General features: G+C 30.4%; 1 protein-coding gene across 3 annotated transcripts in view; it reads right to left on the bottom strand.

Annotated features, from left to right (window-relative positions):
• Positions 1-21,955, bottom strand: part of Myo81F (Myosin 81F) — a 260,504-nt gene that overhangs the window by 24,746 nt on the left and 213,803 nt on the right. For all 3 annotated transcript variants that reach the window (XR_010845149.1, XM_014428188.3, XM_024360177.2), the window contains exons 3-17: positions 20,099-20,161; positions 9,688-9,940; positions 8,951-9,141; positions 7,745-7,963; positions 7,409-7,573; positions 6,841-7,083; positions 6,610-6,735; positions 6,292-6,531; positions 6,045-6,190; positions 4,262-4,474; positions 3,760-3,929; positions 3,522-3,658; positions 2,642-2,781; positions 1,481-1,679; positions 994-1,287 (exon numbers count right to left, since the gene is read on the bottom strand). Coding sequence is in view for 2 of the 3 variants with exons in the window: in XM_014428188.3 (XP_014283674.1) it covers positions 994-1,287; positions 1,481-1,679; positions 2,642-2,781; positions 3,522-3,658; positions 3,760-3,929; positions 4,262-4,474; positions 6,045-6,190; positions 6,292-6,531; positions 6,610-6,735; positions 6,841-7,083; positions 7,409-7,573; positions 7,745-7,963; positions 8,951-9,141; positions 9,688-9,940; positions 20,099-20,161 (2,799 nt within the window). In the remaining variant the exon portion in view is untranslated. The remainder of the gene's footprint in view (positions 1-993; positions 1,288-1,480; positions 1,680-2,641; positions 2,782-3,521; positions 3,659-3,759; positions 3,930-4,261; positions 4,475-6,044; positions 6,191-6,291; positions 6,532-6,609; positions 6,736-6,840; positions 7,084-7,408; positions 7,574-7,744; positions 7,964-8,950; positions 9,142-9,687; positions 9,941-20,098; positions 20,162-21,955) is intronic.

Here is a 21,955-nt window from a genome sequence, read left to right as displayed (position 1 = left end):
ATATATATATATATATATACACACACACACTATATAGATAATTCACCATTATTTAATTTGAAGGAGATAGTCTGGGCTGCAGTTCAGAAAGAAAAAAAAATAGTAATGACTATTTATTTATTTTCTGCCGATTTAACGACTACCAATGAACAAATATTTAACTAACTATTTATTTAATTTCTGCAGAAGATAAATATATGGGGTGACGGTAGCAGCGTGGTAACGGGCCTGACTGCCAACCCATAGATTGCGAGTTCGAGCCCGGCCCTACCCGGGATTTTTTCAAGCAAAAAATTATGCAATACTCACAATCTCCCCCCGGGCATTTTTGAGACCCGTTAGCCAATGGGTGGCACTCACAAAAATAGGCGTGGGAGTGACGGAGCCACCCTATGAAAACCACATCAGGAAATGCGCGATGTATTTCTTTAGTACATCGCACGAGGCCTAAGACCTCCACAGTCTGTTGTGCCAATGAAAAAAAAAAAAAGAAGATAAATATATAGTTATTAATGTTTTCTTTTTTCTTGACCACAGATCTGAATATCTTCAAAATAAATTAACTTGTTCAAATACTGAAACAAACTTAACTAACACATCCACTCACTAACTATCTAAGGTTTGTTTCTACAACCACTTCTGATTCACATCAAACTGGCAGTAGGATGCTCAGTACAATTTTCCATTCCAAAACCTGTACCCTGCATGCACTAGCCAGTTTGATGACAGTCAAAATTGGTCATTGGAAAAATCCTATAATATTCATTTTACGTTCCTATGCATTTTTAAAAATAATTACTGTTATTTTCTAAACATATTACTATATTATCTATTCCATTATTTAACATGGATTTCCAAACTTTACCATTTTATATAAGAAGGTTTTTTAATCTCTATGATACCTTTGTAGAATCAATTAAGTATTGAAAAATAAATAAATATATATGTATACATCTACATTCTAATTTATGGCAATTATAATAAAAACAATACCCCTGACAAACTGGAAGGAGGTCTTGGAGATTCCATATGCAGTTGATTACCAACATGCTGTGGGGTCAATGGATTTATTTTGTGAGGTGGAGTTGGAAGTGGTGGAGGTGAAGTATCTTCTCTTGGTCTAACACACTCATAAATTGGTTCATTGCCATCTTGGTTCTGATGAGGTGGTGGAGGAGGTGGTTCTGTTGGTTCTGGTAAAGATGGAGGTTTCAATGGTGGAGGCTTTCTCTGAGATGATTCTTCCTGGTTAATTCCTTCTAACTCTTGTTGAATAACAGTTTCGAGCTACAATAGGTATTATTATTAAAACTTAATAATAAGAAAAATTCAAATTCAAATATTTAATTCAAATGATTAGTAGCAGATTGATTTTCCTTAACTAGTAGTATAATTCTAAAAAAAATACGTCAATTTGACAAATATTTGCCACTTTTTTTCATATGTATCATATAGGAAATAATAATTTGTAACCAGTTACCTCTACATCAAGATCAGATACTAATTCATTCATCTTTTTTCCTATTTCATCAATGATAGGATTTCTTCCTGATTGCTGAACATCTGATAAGAAAGCAAATAGGTTGTCAAGATCTACAGAGTCTCCAGCATTTTCAGTTAACTTAGGATTAATCTGTTCAGCCATGTGTGATAGCGCACTAAGATCATCCTGAGGATTCCTGATGAAAAAAACAAATATTGATATGCAAATAGAATAATATTAACTAATTATTCTATATTTTAATCGAGTAGCTAATATTATTCTACATTAAATTTTATTTTATTAATTTTTTTTAAATATTTATTTATTGCTATTTACAACTGTACATTATGATACATCTAGTAAATCTGATCTAAGTTAAATTGGAGTGTTACAGGTGTGTAGAGAAACTACCCATTCGTAGCACTCTAATGAATTTTATTTTATAATTTAGAAATTTAATATTAAATAAATAAAATTCTATATTTATTAATTAATTATTATATTTTAAAAATTATAAACTTTTCTTATATAATCATAATAAATCTTGTCAAGCATGTATAATTAATGTTTTTACAAAATCATACTAGAGAGTGTTTATGGTAATTATTGGTTATTCAAGAATAATGTTTGTGTAAAATCATAAAATATACCTTTAAGGTGGCCACTTTAAACTTTACTTGCTCAAGCATGCTTTAATCACCTTTAAAGGAAACACCCCAGGGTTTTTTCAAAAAATAAACAAAGAAGGTTGAAATCTATTTAGAAACCTCTACAGTATTTCCTCTAAGGCCATTTTCTTCATTTTATTAATTAGAAAAATAAGTGCAAACACAAAGGAAAAAACAATTTGGTTTGTAGGATAACTTTGGTTAACATGTCCAATATCCAGACTATACAATACACTATGAATTGAGAGTAAAAGAGAGACCAGGATGATGGCAATGTGACAAGTTTCATTGATATAAGACAATAAACTGTAGGTAAGGCAAAAGTCAACAATGGCCAACCCTTCCCCCAAACCTAAGTAACTTGTTAACAATGTAGTAGATCTATAAAATCTATATATTTTATCTGAAACCATAACCTTGTATCAAAAAGATATAATAATAGAGCTGATGGGACAGACTCATTTGATATAATAAATGAAGAAAAAAGTACTTTTCAATTTCTTCTGTGCTTCCATTTTGATTTTCAATGTTTCGTAGTTCCTCTTCCCTCTGCCTTTTTTCTTCTTCCATCCTCTCTCTCTTTCTCATTTCTTCTTCAACTCTTCTCATTTCTCGTAATGCAGCAGCAACCTAATAAAAATTAAGGAATTAAAAAAAAAAGTTTACATTACCTTACAAAAATATTTGTACAATTAATTCATACTCCTCAATACAAACTTAAGCACAACAACCTAAAATATTAAGTAATGTAATAATATTTGGTCTGTTTATAAAATTAAGATTTAGTATAAAAAATTCACAAATTTGTCGTTAAAAACTACAAATAAATCTGCAATGTTTGTAAAAAATTATCAATAAATTATAAAAACATGCTTTTATTAGTATGTATTTTATTTTATTGCTTTTTTATTCCATAAAAGCTTTTCTTGACAGTATTAAAACACCTTTATTAAGCTTAAATCCAAGGTTAAGTAGCATTTTATAGTTAATTTGGCAAACATATAGTATTTTCATTACTCACAATATAATCTTTGTCACTAAATACCTGCTTGTATTAAATAAAGCTTTATGAAACAACTAATAAAATTCCTTTAATAAATAAAATAAAAATGAAAAATATTAGAGATTAGTTATGATATTCAACCAAATAAATTACTAAGGCCAGTTGTCGTTATAAATAAACTATTTAAAGTTTTAGTTTTTTCCAAAATTTAAACATATCAAATAATTGCGTACAACCAAAAATAAAATTAAATAAATTATGTGAACTAAGGAAGGAAAATTCCTGAAATTATAAAATAAAGAAGTAAAAAAAAAAACTTACAGTGACAATCCACTAAGGAAGTTTAAAAACCATGATGTTTACTTACTTCACGGGCAAATACGCCTCTCAGGTGGGATTGAATAACTATCACAGCACGCCGTTTTCTGAGAAAATCCAATCTTAATTTCCAACCTCTGTAGGCATGTTGGATTTTGATGGCTGCATTTCTTATCCTATGGTAATCTGGGAAAGAAGTGAGTGTAAATATTTATAAGTAGACATATAAATAAAACAGATAGTAATGTGAGGCAACATTCACCATCAAAAAATAACAACTAACTTACTTTTATATGCAACATACTGCTTCCAGTTTCTTTGTATTAAAATGGCACTCTCGAAGACTATTTGATTTCTAGAATCTTCTAATGGTTCATGGGCACAGCTCCTTAGAAAAACCTTGGTTTTACCTAATTGCCATTCTTTTTCATTAATATTATGTATCTTCATTACATTCCTGCAATGTCAAAAGTCATAATTATCTGTAACCTTTTATTTAGATTTATTTTAAATTTAAATAGATTACCTACAATTACAATTTTTAGTGTTATTTATAAACTTAACAATAATTTGAATTATTATTAAAAGTTATTATTATTATTATAAGTTAAGTTATTATTATCATTATAATTAATAATTTGATTCTTTCGCTGATTTTCATTATTACATATAAAGTTCTTTAAAAGGAAAATCAACTATATTTTCTACTCAAACTAAAATGAAAACCTTATTTGCTTTATTAAAAATATTATTTGAACATAAAAATGTTTCATATATTACTAAACATACTTAATTGTGACTCGTGGATCAAGAATATGTCTTTGTTTGCCAAGGCATTTGTATCTTGCAGTGAAGTCTTCTATGCTCATATGAATAGGGTAACCTTCTTTTCTAATTCTTATTATATCAAGCATTCCAAGATATTTTAGTTGATCTAGTACGAGCTTTTCATCATATTGATTAGCAGTCTTTTTCATGTTTGGTTTGATACAACGAACATACCTGTAAAAATAATTATAAATTCAATAACCAATATTTAAATAAATAAACTCGTGTTTAATGCTGTATATACATTAAAAAACACAGACAAATGAAAGAATACCACTGGATATCTGCTTATAGAAGCAGTTTTTAGGTATTTGTTCAGGCCATAGGCTGAACCTAAAAGATTCTAGGTTTAAGATGGGGGACCCTTATGTTAAAGTGACAAAGGGTGCCAGAACCAGCCCTGGTAGGGATAATCCCTTAAAAGTTTAAACCTGAAGACACAACAAGGAGCCGAAACTGTTACAAGCCCTAGAGGAGAGAGGTCCAGCTCAACAGGCAGCGAGTGTAGCAATGGGGGCACCAAACATATCAGCATCAGCACCACATATCATAAGGGATGTGACGGCCATGGGGGTTGGGCACAGGTCCCAGTGTGCTCGGTTCGGAATATTGTGGGTTCGATTCCCACCTGGGACAATTAACATTCATTTTTCTGTGATCCCGAGGAATGAATCTTGACACTCCCACCTTGGTTAGTATACTGGGGCAACTTAGGTAGCCACCAGAGGTTGGTAAAAAGGACCACTAGACCCACTTGCCGGACTTGTTCTCCCCACCAAATACCAGTACCACATATCATATATCAGGTGACCCATCCCATATGAGGCTCACAAGTAAGAAGCATTTATCTCATCTTATACTAAATACAAAATGGTGACCTTCACTTTCATTAACCCATCTCATGGCAGCAATGTCACTTCCCAACATCTAAATTTTAACTAACCAAATTACTAACTTCATTATGTTTTTTTTTTTTGCTTACCCCTTCTCTGCCAGTTACTTTATTTCTATTTTCCTTCAATATATTACTTTATTTTATCTATCATTTTTTTTATAACCAAACCCCAATATGTAATTAATTTTAAAATGCTTTAAATAGTTTTATTGATTTATGATGATTATCCAGATTAGTTATTTTCTATCATCCATTACGATGAAAAGTAATACAGTTTCAGTTTAAGTAAGTACCAGGGACCAAGTCCTCATAGGTAGTTACAGGGACCAAGTCCCAACAATCACACACAGTCTCAATTTAAGGCAGTGCCAGGGACCAAGTCCCCAAAGACAGTATATCACTTTATTTTTATCGAACTGTAAAGCTCTAAAATCTATGATCGCCCAGGGAAGCAGAACCTGGCTTTTTTATTTAATACTGGCTGGCAGTCTGGGTAAGTTCAATTTTGAACCCCCACTGCAAAAATTGTGCAATTATATTATTCTTAGAGGACAATATGTTACAGAATAAAAATAAATTTTAGTTTTAAATCAGCTATATACTGGTCAAGTAACTTAACCTATAAACTAAATATAAGGTATGTAAATTTATTAATAAATTAACTTTTTTCTTTATTTTAGTAAGCATTGCAATTAAATTATGTAATGAGCATGAAATGAGAAGACTGGCAGCTCAGAATGTGGTATTCTTGACTCTTTGTGAGTTGCACCATTGAAGAAGAGGAATGAGCTATAAATGAAGTAGTGCTAAAAAAAAAATTCATTTTATGTAAACAATATTATAAATTACCAAGGGTTTGTAGCTTGTAATACATCCACTAACGCTTGAAGTTGATGTCTAAAAGTATCACCTACAGTAGGCTTTCCTTTACTAGTACCTCTAGCCATTGTTGTACCAGCGCTACCCATTCTAGCAGCTGTAGTACCTAACAAATCCTAAAATAGTAAGAATCCAATTTCAATAAATTTAAACTTTTATCAATATTGAAACATCTGAAAAATATAGCACATAACATAAATATTTTGAAAAATGATACCTGGTACATAGTAAGTTCCTGAACAAATTCATTCGTAGACCTCCTCATGAAGTCAAAAAAAACATCTTGCTGAACATCTCTATTTTTATCTACAAAACCATCGACTGTATAAGTCACAGTTCCAGCATAATGTTCAATGCCAAATTCAATTTCCCAACGCCTTCTATCATCACCTTTCACATATTGCGAATGGCTTTCAAATTCAGTATGTAAATTATTAAGATAAGCATTATCAGAACCCTTGAAAAGAAAAAAATGAAATCAAGAATATTTAATAAACTTAATAATTTAAAGCAGTTTGAAGAATTGATATTTTACTTTAGGCATGTGGCATTGTTCTGTCAGTAGTTTCAAGATACATCTAGGAGGCTTCTCTATTAATTCAAGGCAACAAGTGTTATCAGTGAATTGTATATGGGAGAATTGTATACCTTCCTGTCGGTACTAAAAAATTAATAATAACAATGAAATCAATAGAATACAAGGAAATCATACACAATGCATAACTATTTGTATTTCAATTATTTCTTTGATGGAGGGATCACTTACTATTTCCTGCTCTAAAGCAAACACATAGTGGTTAAAAAATTTATGCAATTTTTCATTGGTGTAGTTTATACACAATTGTTCGAATGAATTTACAGCAAAGTTTTCAAATCCAAAAATATCAAGAACACCAAGGAAACGAGATGAATCCAAACCAGGATTTGTACAAGTATTAATATGGTTCACCAACCAAGCAAATGTACGAGAATACAAGGCCTTTGCCATGGCATGCCTATTTTCTTTAGCCTAAAGATAAAAAATGAAAAAAAAATAGTTTAAAAAGATTAATACAACCAATAATTTAAATTATTACTCATAAATCTGAAAATGTAAAACTAAGATATAAAGATATAAGATACATTCGAAAATTTCATAGAATAGAAAAAGGAAATTTTGGAGGTTTGAACATAAATATAGATTATCAGAATGAATACTGTTTAGAACTTTAATGAATGACACTTCATAAATGTAACATATGTTATTTTCAAAACACATATTAATTCTTAATTCATGCATCTATACTTTCAAACATAACTTATGATACATGCATTAATCTAACATTATTACATACCTCTTGCAATTTCAGAGGAATTTCAGTAATATTGCCTCGAACATTTATTTGCCTTAATAGACAAACTTGTACAACATCATCAATCTGAAGTCCTAATAATTTTGCAATATTGTCTAAGACAACCATGTCTTCATCAGTCAATTTACATTTTTCACCATCAATATCCTGAAAATAGACCAGTTACATGAGTTTACAAGATCCTTAACCCTGTTTTTAATCATTCATCATTTTAGCCCTTCTTTCAGGTTTCATAAGACTGATTTTGGATAAAGATGGCAAAGGAAATATCATGTGATGTATGAGTATGTTATGTTTGTGCAAATATTAGTATAGTACCTCAAAAGTTGTGTTTCCAAGCCAAAGAATTGCTGATAACACACAAAAAATTCCATCACACATAGCCATGGGTATTCTCAGAACATTAAACGCTAATCTTAACCCATCAAATTTTCTTGCATCATTAACACCATCAATCTTTATACATCCTGATTGGTTTAGATAATTATAATACTCTGCTGGTTTAAGTTTAAACTGTTCAAGAAGATCCTTATTTCCCTGGAATAAAAAAAAATATTCATGCTAGTTAATGAATTAGGAAATATTAGTGAAGTTATTACAAACTCATAATTAATGGAACTAATCATACAACTTATGAATATACATTATTGATTATAATACTAGTTTGATCAGAAAGTAGAGTCATATTTTACCATGACTTTACCTTAAAATCAATACCATATACTCTAAGATACTATTTGTTCAAATGTTATAAATAATCCTTTTTTAAAGTTTTTATTAATAGCAAAAAACAACTTTATTATATGCGTTAATAATTATATTTAGGAATGTTGTCACTGGAGAGGGAGTTAGGTAGGGTCATTTCCCACAAGAATTTGAAATTCCAAAAGGTGAGAGAAATGACAACCTACTTCTAATAGAAAAAATTGTGAGAAAAATTTTTTGTTTTCTAAAAGAAATTAAGATTGAATTAATGTTTTAATTAATTGAAATTTAGTTCTCATTATTGAAAATTTTGAAAAATATTGAGCCAGCTAATGAAATTGTTGGAAAATTTTGTTTTAAATATTGAAAATGTGGTGAAATCTTAAACTATTGACACTGTAGGGAAATTTCATAAATTACCACCTTCCCTCCCCCCCCCCCAAAAGTAGTAATGTCCCTGATATATACTTAAACATTTTATTGTATGGTTAACTTCTGGGAAGTTACAAGCAGGTATGTAGTTATGAGGATACAGTGATTTTTTTGTATGATGTAAATAACAAATGGTGATTTGACCATAAATAGTGTTTTACTGGAACATTTAAAACTGGAGACAAGATAAATTCCAACAATAAATAAATTTCGAACAAAAGGTTTTACAATAAAAGAAAAATAAAGTACAATATTGGAATGTTTCTTCTAGTTAGGACAGCAAACATTTTCTTTAAACCATTGAAAAAATATGTAAAAATAATTTGATATTATAGTCAAGTTTTTTAAAATAAAAAAATAATTATGAGTCACTAGCAGTTAACACACCTTAGCACCCTCAACCAATTGGTAGAAGACATGATAGTTTCTCTCACCGTTACTTTGAAAAGTTATACGTGACTGTTCTAATAAGTAATCTTGTATGATGCAACCCTTGATCATCCACTTATTATCAAAGCAAACCTGCATAAATTTTCCAAATCTACTAGAGTTGTCATTTCTAACAGTTTTAGCATTACCTGAAATTGAATATAAAAATTTTAATTTAGTCAAAATTATTTTACACTAATGATATCATGAAATATTTGAAGCCTCAATTGAGGGTGATTCTCAAACAATGGGCAACTTTCAAAACTAACTTCAATAAAATGGTTCCAATTCCTGAAAAGGAAAAATAACAGGTTGATAAAATTCGAATCACCATTGCTGATGTCAAGTCCTTTTTAAAAAAACAAAAATAAAAATACTTTTTATTATTATTAAATATCGTTATTCTTATGAAATGAGATCTTAAAACTAATAATTCAACCGTAGATAATTTTCTAAAGCCAATTTTACAATTGCCGTGGTTTTTATGTCTCTCATTACTATGAATATTTTTGGCCACATCAAAATTACAATTTTGTTAGTAGATTTGGCTACGTTTTGCTTCATAGTGATTCTAGGCTGGAGTTAACCAAGGAACATTTAGATATTTATTATTTTTATCAGTGGATATGAATTGTTTTGTTGAAAATTACCCATAATTTGAGAATCATACCGATATAAAAAGTCGATAATATTACCAAAGGCTTCTAAAATTGTATTAGCTTCTAATATTTGCTGCTCAACCCAAGTGCTAACGTTACTTGTAACTGAACAAAGATACTGTAAAATAAATTTAGTGGTTTCAGTTTTTCCAGCACCGCTTTCCCCTGATATCACACATGATTGGTTTTTGTTTTCTGTTTGCAAATTTTTGTAAGCAGCTTCGGCTAAGGCAAAAACATGAGGCTCTAACGATCCCATTTTTTGTCCATGGTAACTAAACACATGCTCCTGAAAAAAATAAATTAACATTAATGTAAGAGTTTATATCAATATATTTAATAAATTATTAGAAATGAGAACGTATGTTTAATATGAAAATTTAATGAAATATTATAAGATATTAATCCAATCGTTGTGTACTCATGAGTAGCACGGTTTAGGAGTTCAGAAAGTTCCGATGAACACGCTACTATTACACTGCTTCAAACGATAGCAAAGTACAACTTCAATCTAATAAAAGACACCAAGAGAAAAGTTCTGTAACTCCCTCTTCGTGATTTTCTGCGTCGAGTTGATGAATCAACAGAAGAGATCTCCATTTCCATCTGTCTCCTCGCAAGGTCTTCATCTATTACGATGTTTTATGAGGATAACTTAACCAAACTGTTGCAGCTAAACAGAGGAGGGGGGAGGGGGGTATTTTCTCTTGGTCCTCTAGTACACACCCTTCTTAAACCAATTTTTGTTTATTAAAAATAAAGAATTTTTAACAAAAAATAATATGGAAAATACATTAATAACTTTACTCAAATCGAATCAATTAGATTTGTCCCTATAAAAAAGAAAAAAAAAATGGATTTATACTAAAATCTCTTTAAATAACACCATTGACTATAAAAATAAAATAAAAAAAATTACTACAAAAAAACAAGTATCGAAATTTCGATGATTTATCTGTATGACCTATTGTGCGAAAATAATTTATTTTATATTTCAGGAGAAAATTGAAACGAAAAATAAGAATCGAGCGCAATAAATGTTTATTTTCCCAAAACACGGTTTTCAATTGAATAACAACTAGAAAATCTTTCCAGTCACTGAAACTAAAAATTGTACAACCGAAAAGTAAATTAATAATAAAAACCTTAATGAACTGAACTTGTAAACTAATTTTTTTTTTTTTTTTAAGTTCGTGTATACAACAAAGACATTAAATTTTTCCTCACTTATTTTTCGAAACTTCTTACCTCTAACATTAGGCTATTTTATTAATTTATTTTTCGTCATTGTTTTACAATTAGTTTACAAAGTGCTCTTGATCCTATTGATATTATTACCTATTCGAATACTTTGTGATGAACATTTTAAAAAGTGTGCGTAAATAAAGTTGAAAATGGGTAGAAACTCAATTAAATAAAAAATATGTAGTCCGTGTGTCAGAAAAATCGTCTTTGGTACAAAGTCTGAAATTTCTCAGAAAAACTGGCAAATCTTATACGATGTAACGTAAAGGAAAAATTCTCTAGGAATGATTTTCGATTTCTTTATAGTATTTGAGGAACTTGCATATTAACTCTTTCAGATTTGGGACAGTTAACCTCAAACGTCCCCGTCTTTTTGATAAAATTAATGACTCAAATGGAACAAGACAAAAAAATGCGTTTGAATTTCCTTCCCAACATATTTTAAGTTTCATGATTGGCTATGATTGTTTTAATATCATTGTCGAAATCTGATTAAAAGTGAAGGATTTTTTTTTTCTATTTTAGCGCCTAATACTTTTTTTTCAATTACCGTAAGAAATTATTTAAAAAACAATTTTTCATGTTGACGATATAGGCCGTAAAGATTAATCATTAAAATTATTTTTCTGTTGAAAAGTTTTAATAATTTAAGTCAAATTTTTAGAGTGCTACCAATGGGTAGTTTCTCTACACGCCTGTAACATTCCAATTTAACTTAGATCAGATTTACTAAATGTATTATAATGTACAGTTGCAAATAGCAATAAATAAATATTTTAAAAAGTCAAATTTATTATAATGTTTATCTTCAGTTGAAGATTTTTATTCAGCAACTGATTTTTTTTATGAAGTTAATGGAGTTTCGTAAGGAGATTTCGGTATAAATCCAATCTTTCAATGTATTTTTCCATGTACATGACTAAATCGAATAGATTCGATTTGAGTAAAGGTATTTCGGTGCTAATCAACATTAAAGAAATTACGTCCAATAGTCAGATTTCTTCGTCATTTATATCTGAAACAGGTTGGTTTAGTAAAAATTCACGCTATTTTTCAAATTCAGACGCTTTTTAAATATTTCTCGATTAAACTAGCTTAAGTCTCGGTATATTGTAAAATTTTAAATTTATAATGAAGTTAATCTTGTGTTGATTGGTGGTATTAAAAGTATAATAATATAAAGCTAATTCCATTACAATAATTTTATATATGAAAACAGGAATTTAAAAAACCCGACTGTTTAAAAATCAAGGTAATTTGTAGCCGATCCTTCAAATACCCGTTTTTTGGGCACAAATTAAGGGACGTTTGGATTGCATCCCCAGGTTTTTATATAATTAGTATGGTTCCTTGTTAAATAAATTAAATTATCTTCCGTACAGAACCAATTATTAATTTTAGATTGAGAAAAAAAGTTTTCAAATTCAACCAACTGGATGTAAATACACCATCTTGTCAAAAACTTTAGCAGTACATTTTTTATTTTACGTAGCACAAATATGTGTTCATAAAAAAATTAAATGTCTGAGTAATTAATTTAATAAGTATCTGATAAAAAATCTAGAGCGAAAGTTGAATTTATAGGTTTTCTGGATTTATTTGTAGATGTAATGGATTTACGGCAAATGACAGACTTGTCAAATCCCATGATTTCTTGAACGGAAAGATCATACCACGAAAACATGAAAGAAACTAAAAAAAATATATGCAAGTTTCCATAAGCTCCTCAAAGGAGGACTTGAAAAAAATATAAAAACTTTATGCTTTGTATTAGAAAATTATTAAACTAGCTTAAGTCTCTTTAAGTGATATAGGACCGTCACTCCCTGGGGGTTTTAGTGGGGCGGGTCTTGCCAGGGGTATGGCCTTTTTTTATGACCACCTCTTGTAAGATTGTGACATTTCGTACATCGACCAATCAACTCACTATTGTATGTATGAAAAGTCATATAAGTTAGGTCACCGCACTGCCTATTATCGCCCAGTAGAGATACCTTAAAAAATGGGGTTCGGTTGGAAAAGATGGGATAACCTTGATTTTCATAGCTTTTGTGTGCAATGGCTTAGCAAGAAGTAGATTAAGACCCAGGGCCGAAATCTTAGGGCTCCTTGATCCCATTAGTAAGGGAAGGAGGTCACATTTTTTTTTTAATTTCAAAACATTTCTTCACACAATAGTAATATATCTGTCCAAAAACTTTTAATTTTAGTCCCACCCTATTTTTATTACATAACTATTATTATATTCTAATGATTTTTGAATTTTAAGAAATATAGCTAGAAGAGAAAAAGGGAAAAAAACGAACTTGGAGAATTGGTACCTCTTCGAATCTCGGACCCCATGGGTTGTTGCTCACTCCCTCCCGTTCCCACACCCCTGGTTGTATTTATTGCCCCTTTCGTAAAAAATTCAAGTTTTCGACCACCCCCCTTGTGTGTATTCCAACTTCTTGGAAAAAAAAAGTTAATATAAAGAAAGTCCCTTTTTGTTTTCTTCCTCAATAACTCTCTTCCAGTACATTTTAGACAAAACAATACTGTTACTAATCTTGCTAAATATCCTAAGAGTTTCATGCATGACATTTTGGGAAATATTTGCAAAAATGTAAAAAGAAAAAAAGTTAGATATAGAAAACAAACATGGGATGTCGGAAACTTAAATTTTTCATGATAGGAGTATTACATACATTTCGCAAGAAAAAAATTTAGTAATTTTATAATACCCGATTCATCAATGATTTCTAAGTTATTTCTTTAGTTTCTATAATGTTTTAGTGGTGTGATGTTTCTTTTTTAAAACAATATTTAATAAATCCACACGTTTGACATCTGGTCCAATTCACATGTTTGCCACTTACCGAAAATCTAATACACCTAAAAATGGTTGTAAACAAAGAAAGTAACAAACGTCGGTATCTACACTCTTGTGTGTTCCAGAGAGACAAATATTGTGTCAGATATCACCTGACTCGTTTAATTTAATTACACAAAGATATAATTTTTTAATGAATGTAATTTGTGCAATGTTAAATAAAAAATATACCCGTGAAGTTAAATGAAAAAAATTGAAACAATGTATTTACACTAAATTTATAAACTTTTAAAATATACAGTCTTAAATTAGAATTAATTACTGATTCAGAAAGTTGGGGAAACTCTTTACTTAAATAAAAAACATAGAGCACAAATATTTATATTTTGGTAGTTCTAAAACAATACTAACCGAGCACAAACGTGTGGATGTAGCAAAAGTGCTTGTCCAAATGCCCATTGATTTATTTCCCGAAAAAGACACTCGACGTGTCGGCCACAAATTCAGAACTTGTACAAACCAATTCAAATAAATTTCATCCATACGCTTGCGCCAATTTCCCATAGTTTAGAAAATGTGTAGAAGCACCTTAAAACCATCTTATGGTCAATCAGATAAAAACGTATCAAACTTTTCGATATTTTCACATTTGCATGAATCTCATTACTGTACAAAGTTATATTCGTTTCTGGAAAGTGGGTTCAGGAACATATGAAACTTATGATGTTTATAGATACGTATGGCAAGTAGTGAGGAAGACTTTGCTAGAAGACAAACGACTCACCCTCTTCTTTTAGGAGACGGTATATGGGCGGAAGCGGGGTGCGTGACGAGCATGGAACTTGGGCGGAAGTGCTTAAACCATTGGGCTTTGGTATATTGTAATAGAGCTTAGTCTCACTACATCTTCAATATTAATCACCAATTACGTTAAAACATCTCTGTTAACAGACTTGATGACCATATTTTGAGTAAATGATATTTTTGATACATTTTAAGACCACAGGAAATAAATAAAAACACAAAATTAAAAGGCCATTTACCTGAATTTAACTGTTTATAAAACTATTATATATTGATATATTCCAATCGAATCATAAAGAAATTTCTAAAACCAGAGCACAACTGCCTATCCAGTGGTGCTTGAAACTTGATTTATTTTTCCTTATCCAGTAGAGAAAGGGTTCCCAACTGATTTATAGTCTTGATATAATAATAAAATATCGGAAGGTTATAAATATGGGTAATGGTATCATGTTTTCTGTTAGTAGCGTATGGAAAATAAAAAAATTATGTATTATTTACTAAATAACATATATTACCAATCTAGATTTTACTTTTGATTATCTATATTGGAACGTATAGTAAGGGGAAGCACTGCAGTTGTGCAAAATATCAAAATCGAGTCTTCGACGGAAATACACGTTTTGATGTCTCCAGAGTCTCAAAAAACCTATTCGTAAAACGGTCTCTGTGTGTGAACAGCTCATAACAGAAATTACGTTTTGAGGTGGGTGTTACGGACCTGGGATATTATTATTGATAAAATTGACCGGGAGAAAGTGCCACTTTACAGAATCAATTTTTCATTTTTTTTTTAATTTCTGAAAAACGGCTCCGACAGTTTGACAACTAAGTCCCCAACTATTTTTTCCCCTATATTTTAATTGGGACGTCATGGCTAAAAGAACAAGGTTCGAAAAATATTCAATTCACATACTTCACTTTTTCCATAAGCCATTTTTTAAAAGGGTTTCGTATGCAGAAGATATGGTATCGGCAAACCAATTCATACAAAACCATTGCAATCTTTAAAAATTATATATATATTATTGAACCAGTATAACATATAATTATAGAAACCAGTCGATATTTTTTAACGTTTTTACAAAACTCTTTAGTATCACTATTTCATTAAATTTTTCTTCTAATGGATATGAAATGCTGTAAACATTTTGAAACTACAAAACCACATCATGAGGAAATTTAACACGTTCGCAGCGAAGGGTCTTTGAGTGCTTGGTTTAAAAATTTGTGGATTCGAATCCAACCTAAGTCAGTCAATATTAATTCGCGGTAGTCCCGAAAAAAATGAATCTTTTCAATACCACTCTTCAACTGTTTATGAAGGACTTCAATGGAGCAGATAAAAAAGAAATAAACAGATGGGTTTGAATAAACCATTTTTATACTTTATCAATGTTATCATTAAGTAGCAGGTACAATTAAATGTAACTGTTTAAAGTATTAGGATCGTTTAGTCACAGGGACCTCAGACGGAACCATTAACCTCAGTCCTATTTATATTACTTTACCCCTGTTCTATAAATGTCTAACATAAAATTATCTTATACAGTTGTCTTTAGTAATTAAAATACCTATATTTTAACTAATAACGTTCATAATTGTATGTTAATACTTTATGAGGCGAAAATTTTGGTTGATCAGCTGATAACTTATAAACTTTTATTATATCAATGTGAATATTTTTTTATTAAAGTATATTGTAAAAATTTTAATTTATAATGAAGTTAATCTTGCGTTGATTAGTGGTATTAAAAGCATACTAATATAAAGCTAATTCCATTAAAATAATTTTATATGTGAAAACAGGAATTAAAAAAACCCGACTGTTTAAAAATCAAGGTAATTTGTAGCCTTCAAATATCCGTTTTTTGGGCACAAATTAAGAAACGTTTGGATTGCATCCCCAGGTTTTTATATAATTAGTATGGTTCCTTGTTAAATAAATTAAATTATTTTCCGTACAGAACCAATTATTAATTATAGATTGAGAAAAAAAGTTTTAAAATTCAATCAACTGGATGTAAATACAACATCTTGTCAAATCACTTTAACAGTACATTTTTTATTTAACGTGGCACAAATATGTGTTCATAAAAAAATTAAATGTCTGAGTAATTAATTTAACAAGTATCTGATAAAAAATCTAGAGCGAAAGTTGAATTTATAGGTTTTCTGGATTTATTTGTAGATTAATAGATTTACAGCAAATGGCAGACTTGTCAAATCCCATGATTTCTTGAACGGAAAGATCATACCACGAAAACATGAAAGAAACTAAAAAAAATATATGCAAGTTTGCATAAGCTCCTCAAAGGAGGACTTGAACAAAATATAAAAACTTTATCCTTTGTATTAGAAAATTATAAAACAATTGAGTTCTCTCAGTGCCTGTCTATGATACACATTATCTTTATATTTTGGTTTATATTTACATTCATCTACAAGTAAATTTATTAGCTAAACTTATTTATTTATTGGTTAAACTTTACTTATATCTTGCCTCTTAATCAATCATTATGGTTACATATATTTTCTTTCTCTCAATTTTCTTTTTCTTTCTATATTTCAATTTTTAAATTATTAATAACTAATATATTCATACTTCTTTGCATTATATAAATTCATTTTTTTTATTTCTTTAATTATGTTATTTTACCTACTTTTTCAATTACTTATGTATACATTCTATTTTCCACTTCTCTCATAAGTTCATTTTATTAATTCCATTCTGTAAAATTATTCACTTTATGTCATTCTGTTTATATTTTATTTTTATTTTCTATATTCATTGGTTGTTATCTTGTTCTGTTCTTAGCCCTGATGAAGGATAGAAACTAGCCGAAACGTTGGCACAATTAAATAAGTTACATCAACTTATTTGTGTTTCATTTTTCAACCATCTTCTCCTCGAACAAGTAAATTTATTTTATGCATCCTTTTTTTTATATCTATAGATCGGAGTTTATATAACTTTAAATGAAGAATCATTTTATGGTTCCTCCCAGGGAGGAAGGATGAGGCCAGGAATGAAAGGAATCCGATACCCGGCGGATCCTTAGATTGCCCTCGCTGTATTGTATACTGCCGAAGGTAAGATGAACCTCTCTTCAGCCAGGTATCTACTATTGAAGTTTATTCGACCGTCTTCGAAACTGTTCTACCTGAGAGCCGCTGCTTTTCTGGAAATGAGGGTTATCTTCTCCGAACTGATCAAACTCTACGTACCTCACATCCAAGAGTCTTTCATTGAACCAGAGGTTCGCGTTGAAAGCCATTAGATACCAGTTCCACAACATTTAGTTTCAACTAAACTGTTCAACTTGTTTCGTATTAGTTAGTAACTGTTTACTGCTGTTTTATTTATTTTTTTTATCTTTGCTAATATTGTTAATTGTTATTTCAGAAATCTATTTTACTAATTTTATCTGTGTAGTGTGCCCCCACCATTCCAATATCTGTTTTATAGTTCACTACTTGTAATGACAAAATGCTAATGCAGAAATTGAACTAAACTGACGGAAAATACGAAAGATGAAATGCAATATAACCACAGTAAAAAATCAAAAAGAAAATTTGGTTATATTTCAAGACTTTAAAATATTGGTTTGTTTCATATGAAATGTCACTTTTCATAGGGAAGTTTATTCAATGAAACAACTTAATTAAATAAAAATCTTTTTATTCAAAATCATTTTCCCCCACGCGTTATCAACTTTTCAATGCCAGCACTGAAAAATTCAGAGTTTGGCGAAGAAAAGAAGTAAGAAAATTCCTTTTTTTTTTTTACCTGAGAATCGTTTTCAAACACTGTACTTTTAAGGAAGTTGTCTAAATTTTTAAACAAAAAAAAATAGAAATCTGCTGGAGATAAGTCTGGCAAATAAGGTGGGTGAGAAAGAACTTCTTTGTTATGAATTCAGCTCGTTAAGTTGCTTGACTAGGGGTATTCATGATCTTTAGTTTACCATGTTAAAGAGTGATAAAACATGGTTGAGAGTCTGTTACTAGATCTGCTAAATGGAGAATGACGTCACGCAACATATCAGCTGAGCTCGTCACCGTTTTCTTTGTTGTGTTAGGTTACTTGCTCGTAGTTTGTGTTTTGATTGTGTTAGTATTGTTTTGGACGTTTTTATAACTAATAAAGCAATGGATGAGAATAACAATAATGTAATGACAGTTGTCAATTAGCTCATCTTGAAGAATCAAGATAGAACAAGAATAGAAATTCGTCACAAGTTTGATCAACAAGAGACTCAGTAGCCAAACATTTACACAACTTCCACTTTTCACTCAATTTAGGCATTTTGTAATAAATTACTTTAGTGAAAACTTAGAAGTAAACAATAATATGAAGTTTTGTAAGGAATGGTTATAAAACAAGTTGTTCAGAAAATCCACGAGAAGCTCTTATGCATTTACAATTTAACATGTCTTTAAATAGGGCTGCTCATAATCCTATACTTATAACATTTAACATAGTAAAACATTTTACATTTAGCACATCATGCTAAACCCCTACTGTTCTTGAAATATGAGGTCTAGTGTTGTGTAAGAGTGAACTCACACGATTAGCCAATATAGGTTTTTTTTCACAAGTTTTTGATGCATTATGTCAATATCACCTCAGTACAATGTAGATGTGATGTTTTCACCTCTGGGTAAAAATGAGAAATGAATTATTCCTCCCATAGACCACCACACAGAAACCAATAAATTCGTTGGATGGAAATTTGGTTTTGGCATGTGTCTCGGTCTAGTGTCGATAGTTAACCACTGACCTGATTAACGCCTTTTGTCATATACAATCCACTTTACATCATACGTGATTATCCTTTCGAGAAATTGCTCGTTTTTTTCCTAGTAAGCAATGAAATGGATGTCTCATAACTGTTCAGCTGGTGTCACTCAAGTTCATGAGATAGCCATGGATCTACTTTTTTTACTTTACAATGGTCTCAAGTGTCAAGAAACTTTTATTCAATTGTGCTGCAAATCCTTTGACTGTTTGATAAGGGTTTTTTCCACAGTAAGTTCATCGTCGTCTATTGCTGGAGGAGGTCTTCCTCTGGGTTGGTTATACAAAGCTGTGTCACCGGCCAAAAACTTTCAAACCACCAGAATGGTCCGTTCGTTTCAATATCCTTCCCCCAACGGTGTGATATTGTTTCTGCCGGGTATACAGTAAATTAAAAAAAAGGGATAATTAATAAACGCTCATTATAATCTGTTAGCAAAAAGGTAGTAAACAACAAAAAGTCTAACTATCCCACTTTTAAATTCTGAAATAATAAAAACGAGCATTTTATAAGAAATAACCCAATAACAAAAACTTTGTAACTGTTTTCAAAAAAGACCCTTGATGATGAACGGACTGTCCGAAATTTTGGAAGTAATAATATAAATATCTGCATCTTTCAGAGTGGCATCCTAAATAAAACATTCAATATTATTATAAAATTAGAATTAATTGAAACGATAATTATACTTATGCACTTGGAGATAATTTACGAGAAAAAAATTATATTTATACTAATAAATTAATAATAATTAAATAATAATAAATTAAAAATAATTACTTACCGTAGTATAGATATCCAAGTCTTTGTACGGGTTAACAGCCACCAAAATTGTACCTGTGTATGTCTGCAGAATGTATTAAGGAAGCAATAATTAAATATAATGAATATTTACATACACATATAGACACAAAATTCAATTATCCCATTATCTATCGAGGTTAATAATTAAAAATTAAAAGTCTGATGAAAACAATTTAAAAGTTTAATTCCAGACGGACGCTTAAAGTTTAATTCCAGCACCTTCACAACTAGAACCAGAGCTTTCAGCATGGACAGTTATGCAACAAAATCAAACACATAATTACAACCTTTTACAAAAAAATTGGTTCACGGTCGATAATGGAGAATTTTAAAAGATTTAATATTTGATGTATTAGGCAATAGTCTAAACTTGGTAAACAAATTTAGAGTTTACCTAATTTTTAATTCTGTTTCGTAGTTTTTGCGTAAGTTGGCAAAAGACGCTGATTAGTAAACAATTTAAGTTGTTTCTTTGTATTTTTTCGGATTTTGGCTGCAAGTAGTGATTTCCTTTTTTTTAGAATCCAACAAGACAAGTCATATTGAACAACAATTGCTGCTAGAAGGCACCCTTACGAAGAGTACAGAACCCTTATTTTTTTTTCTTCGACTTGCCTGTTTACAGCATAGGTCTCTTAGCACAACAAATCCCACATTTTTCTAAACATGCACAGTCCTTGTTATGCCTTGAAACAAAAGAGGTTTCTACCATGTGTGTGTACGACCTTGTTGGAGCATTGTCGAATAACAAGCTGGATATATGTTTTAAAATGTCTGTAGAAACCCACATGAGGAAATTTACTATAGAAGACAATGATAAAAAATACATTTTTTTTTAAATTGAAATTTACAAGTGTAATAAATCATTATAAAAATATGTGATAAGGGTTACAATGGAATGATAGTCTTGCGGAAAATATATCCGTTGGTAGAACTATAATAACATTTTTAGAGAAGATATTCTTCTTTTCAGAAGCATAGGAGTATTATCAGCTAAAGAAGGAACAAGTCGGTTTGGGTGGTAAGGAAGTTTATCATGGAAGGATTAGTATCTGGTTCCGACAGCATATGGAACTTTGAGGTCCTGATAGATAACTTAATTTGTGGCAAAGTAAGGAGCATTAAGGATTGTACGAAGAATTTGAATTGAGCGGATTAAATAGGAGAGTTCTTTTAATGGATTCCTAAAGCACGACTCTGTAAGTCCAAATGGGCCGTATTATATCCATATAAATGAGTCTTTTTTAATTAGTTGGAAGTTTAGATCGTTTGTCTTAAGTGTTACAACATACAACAAGTAAATTGGATGCGATTACATGTCTTTACAATGACATGATACAGACATATGGAGAATCAACCCACTGATAGAACCCAATAAATTTTTTAGAGTAAATCTGGAGGCCTTGTACTCGAAAGACGCCTAGAAGAATTATCAGGAATTTAACAGGAAGAAAAATCAGCAAGTTGGTTTGGAAGTTTATTATTGAAGTATTGATATCAGGTCCTGGTCAAATCGGCAACATAATGAGTTCATTGTGGATGATCTTATTGGTGACTAACTGTGGAGCATTAGGAATTTTGGATTCGAAAATTTGGATGTGAGAGGAATTCGAAGGCTTAATGGAGCTCAGACTATTAGCTAGACTGTTTGTCAAGTTAGTGTTCCGATTTCGGAATCGACGAGTAGTTTCTTGTCTTTTCAATCTTGTATGAGGATTCCAAGTTATCATATGTCATCGGCAAAATACAATTTTAAACTCAAATGCGCTGCTATAATAATGATTTGAACTAATTGTCAATATATTATAATATCCTGCAGAAATTAAATTATATATAT

This window comes from Halyomorpha halys, unplaced genomic scaffold, assembly GCF_000696795.3.
Source record: "Halyomorpha halys isolate HHAL.00 unplaced genomic scaffold, Hhal_1.1 Scaffold700.1, whole genome shotgun sequence".
Classification (NCBI taxonomy): Eukaryota; Metazoa; Arthropoda; class Insecta; order Hemiptera; family Pentatomidae; genus Halyomorpha; species Halyomorpha halys.
This window is presented reverse-complemented; position numbering and strand designations above follow the sequence as displayed.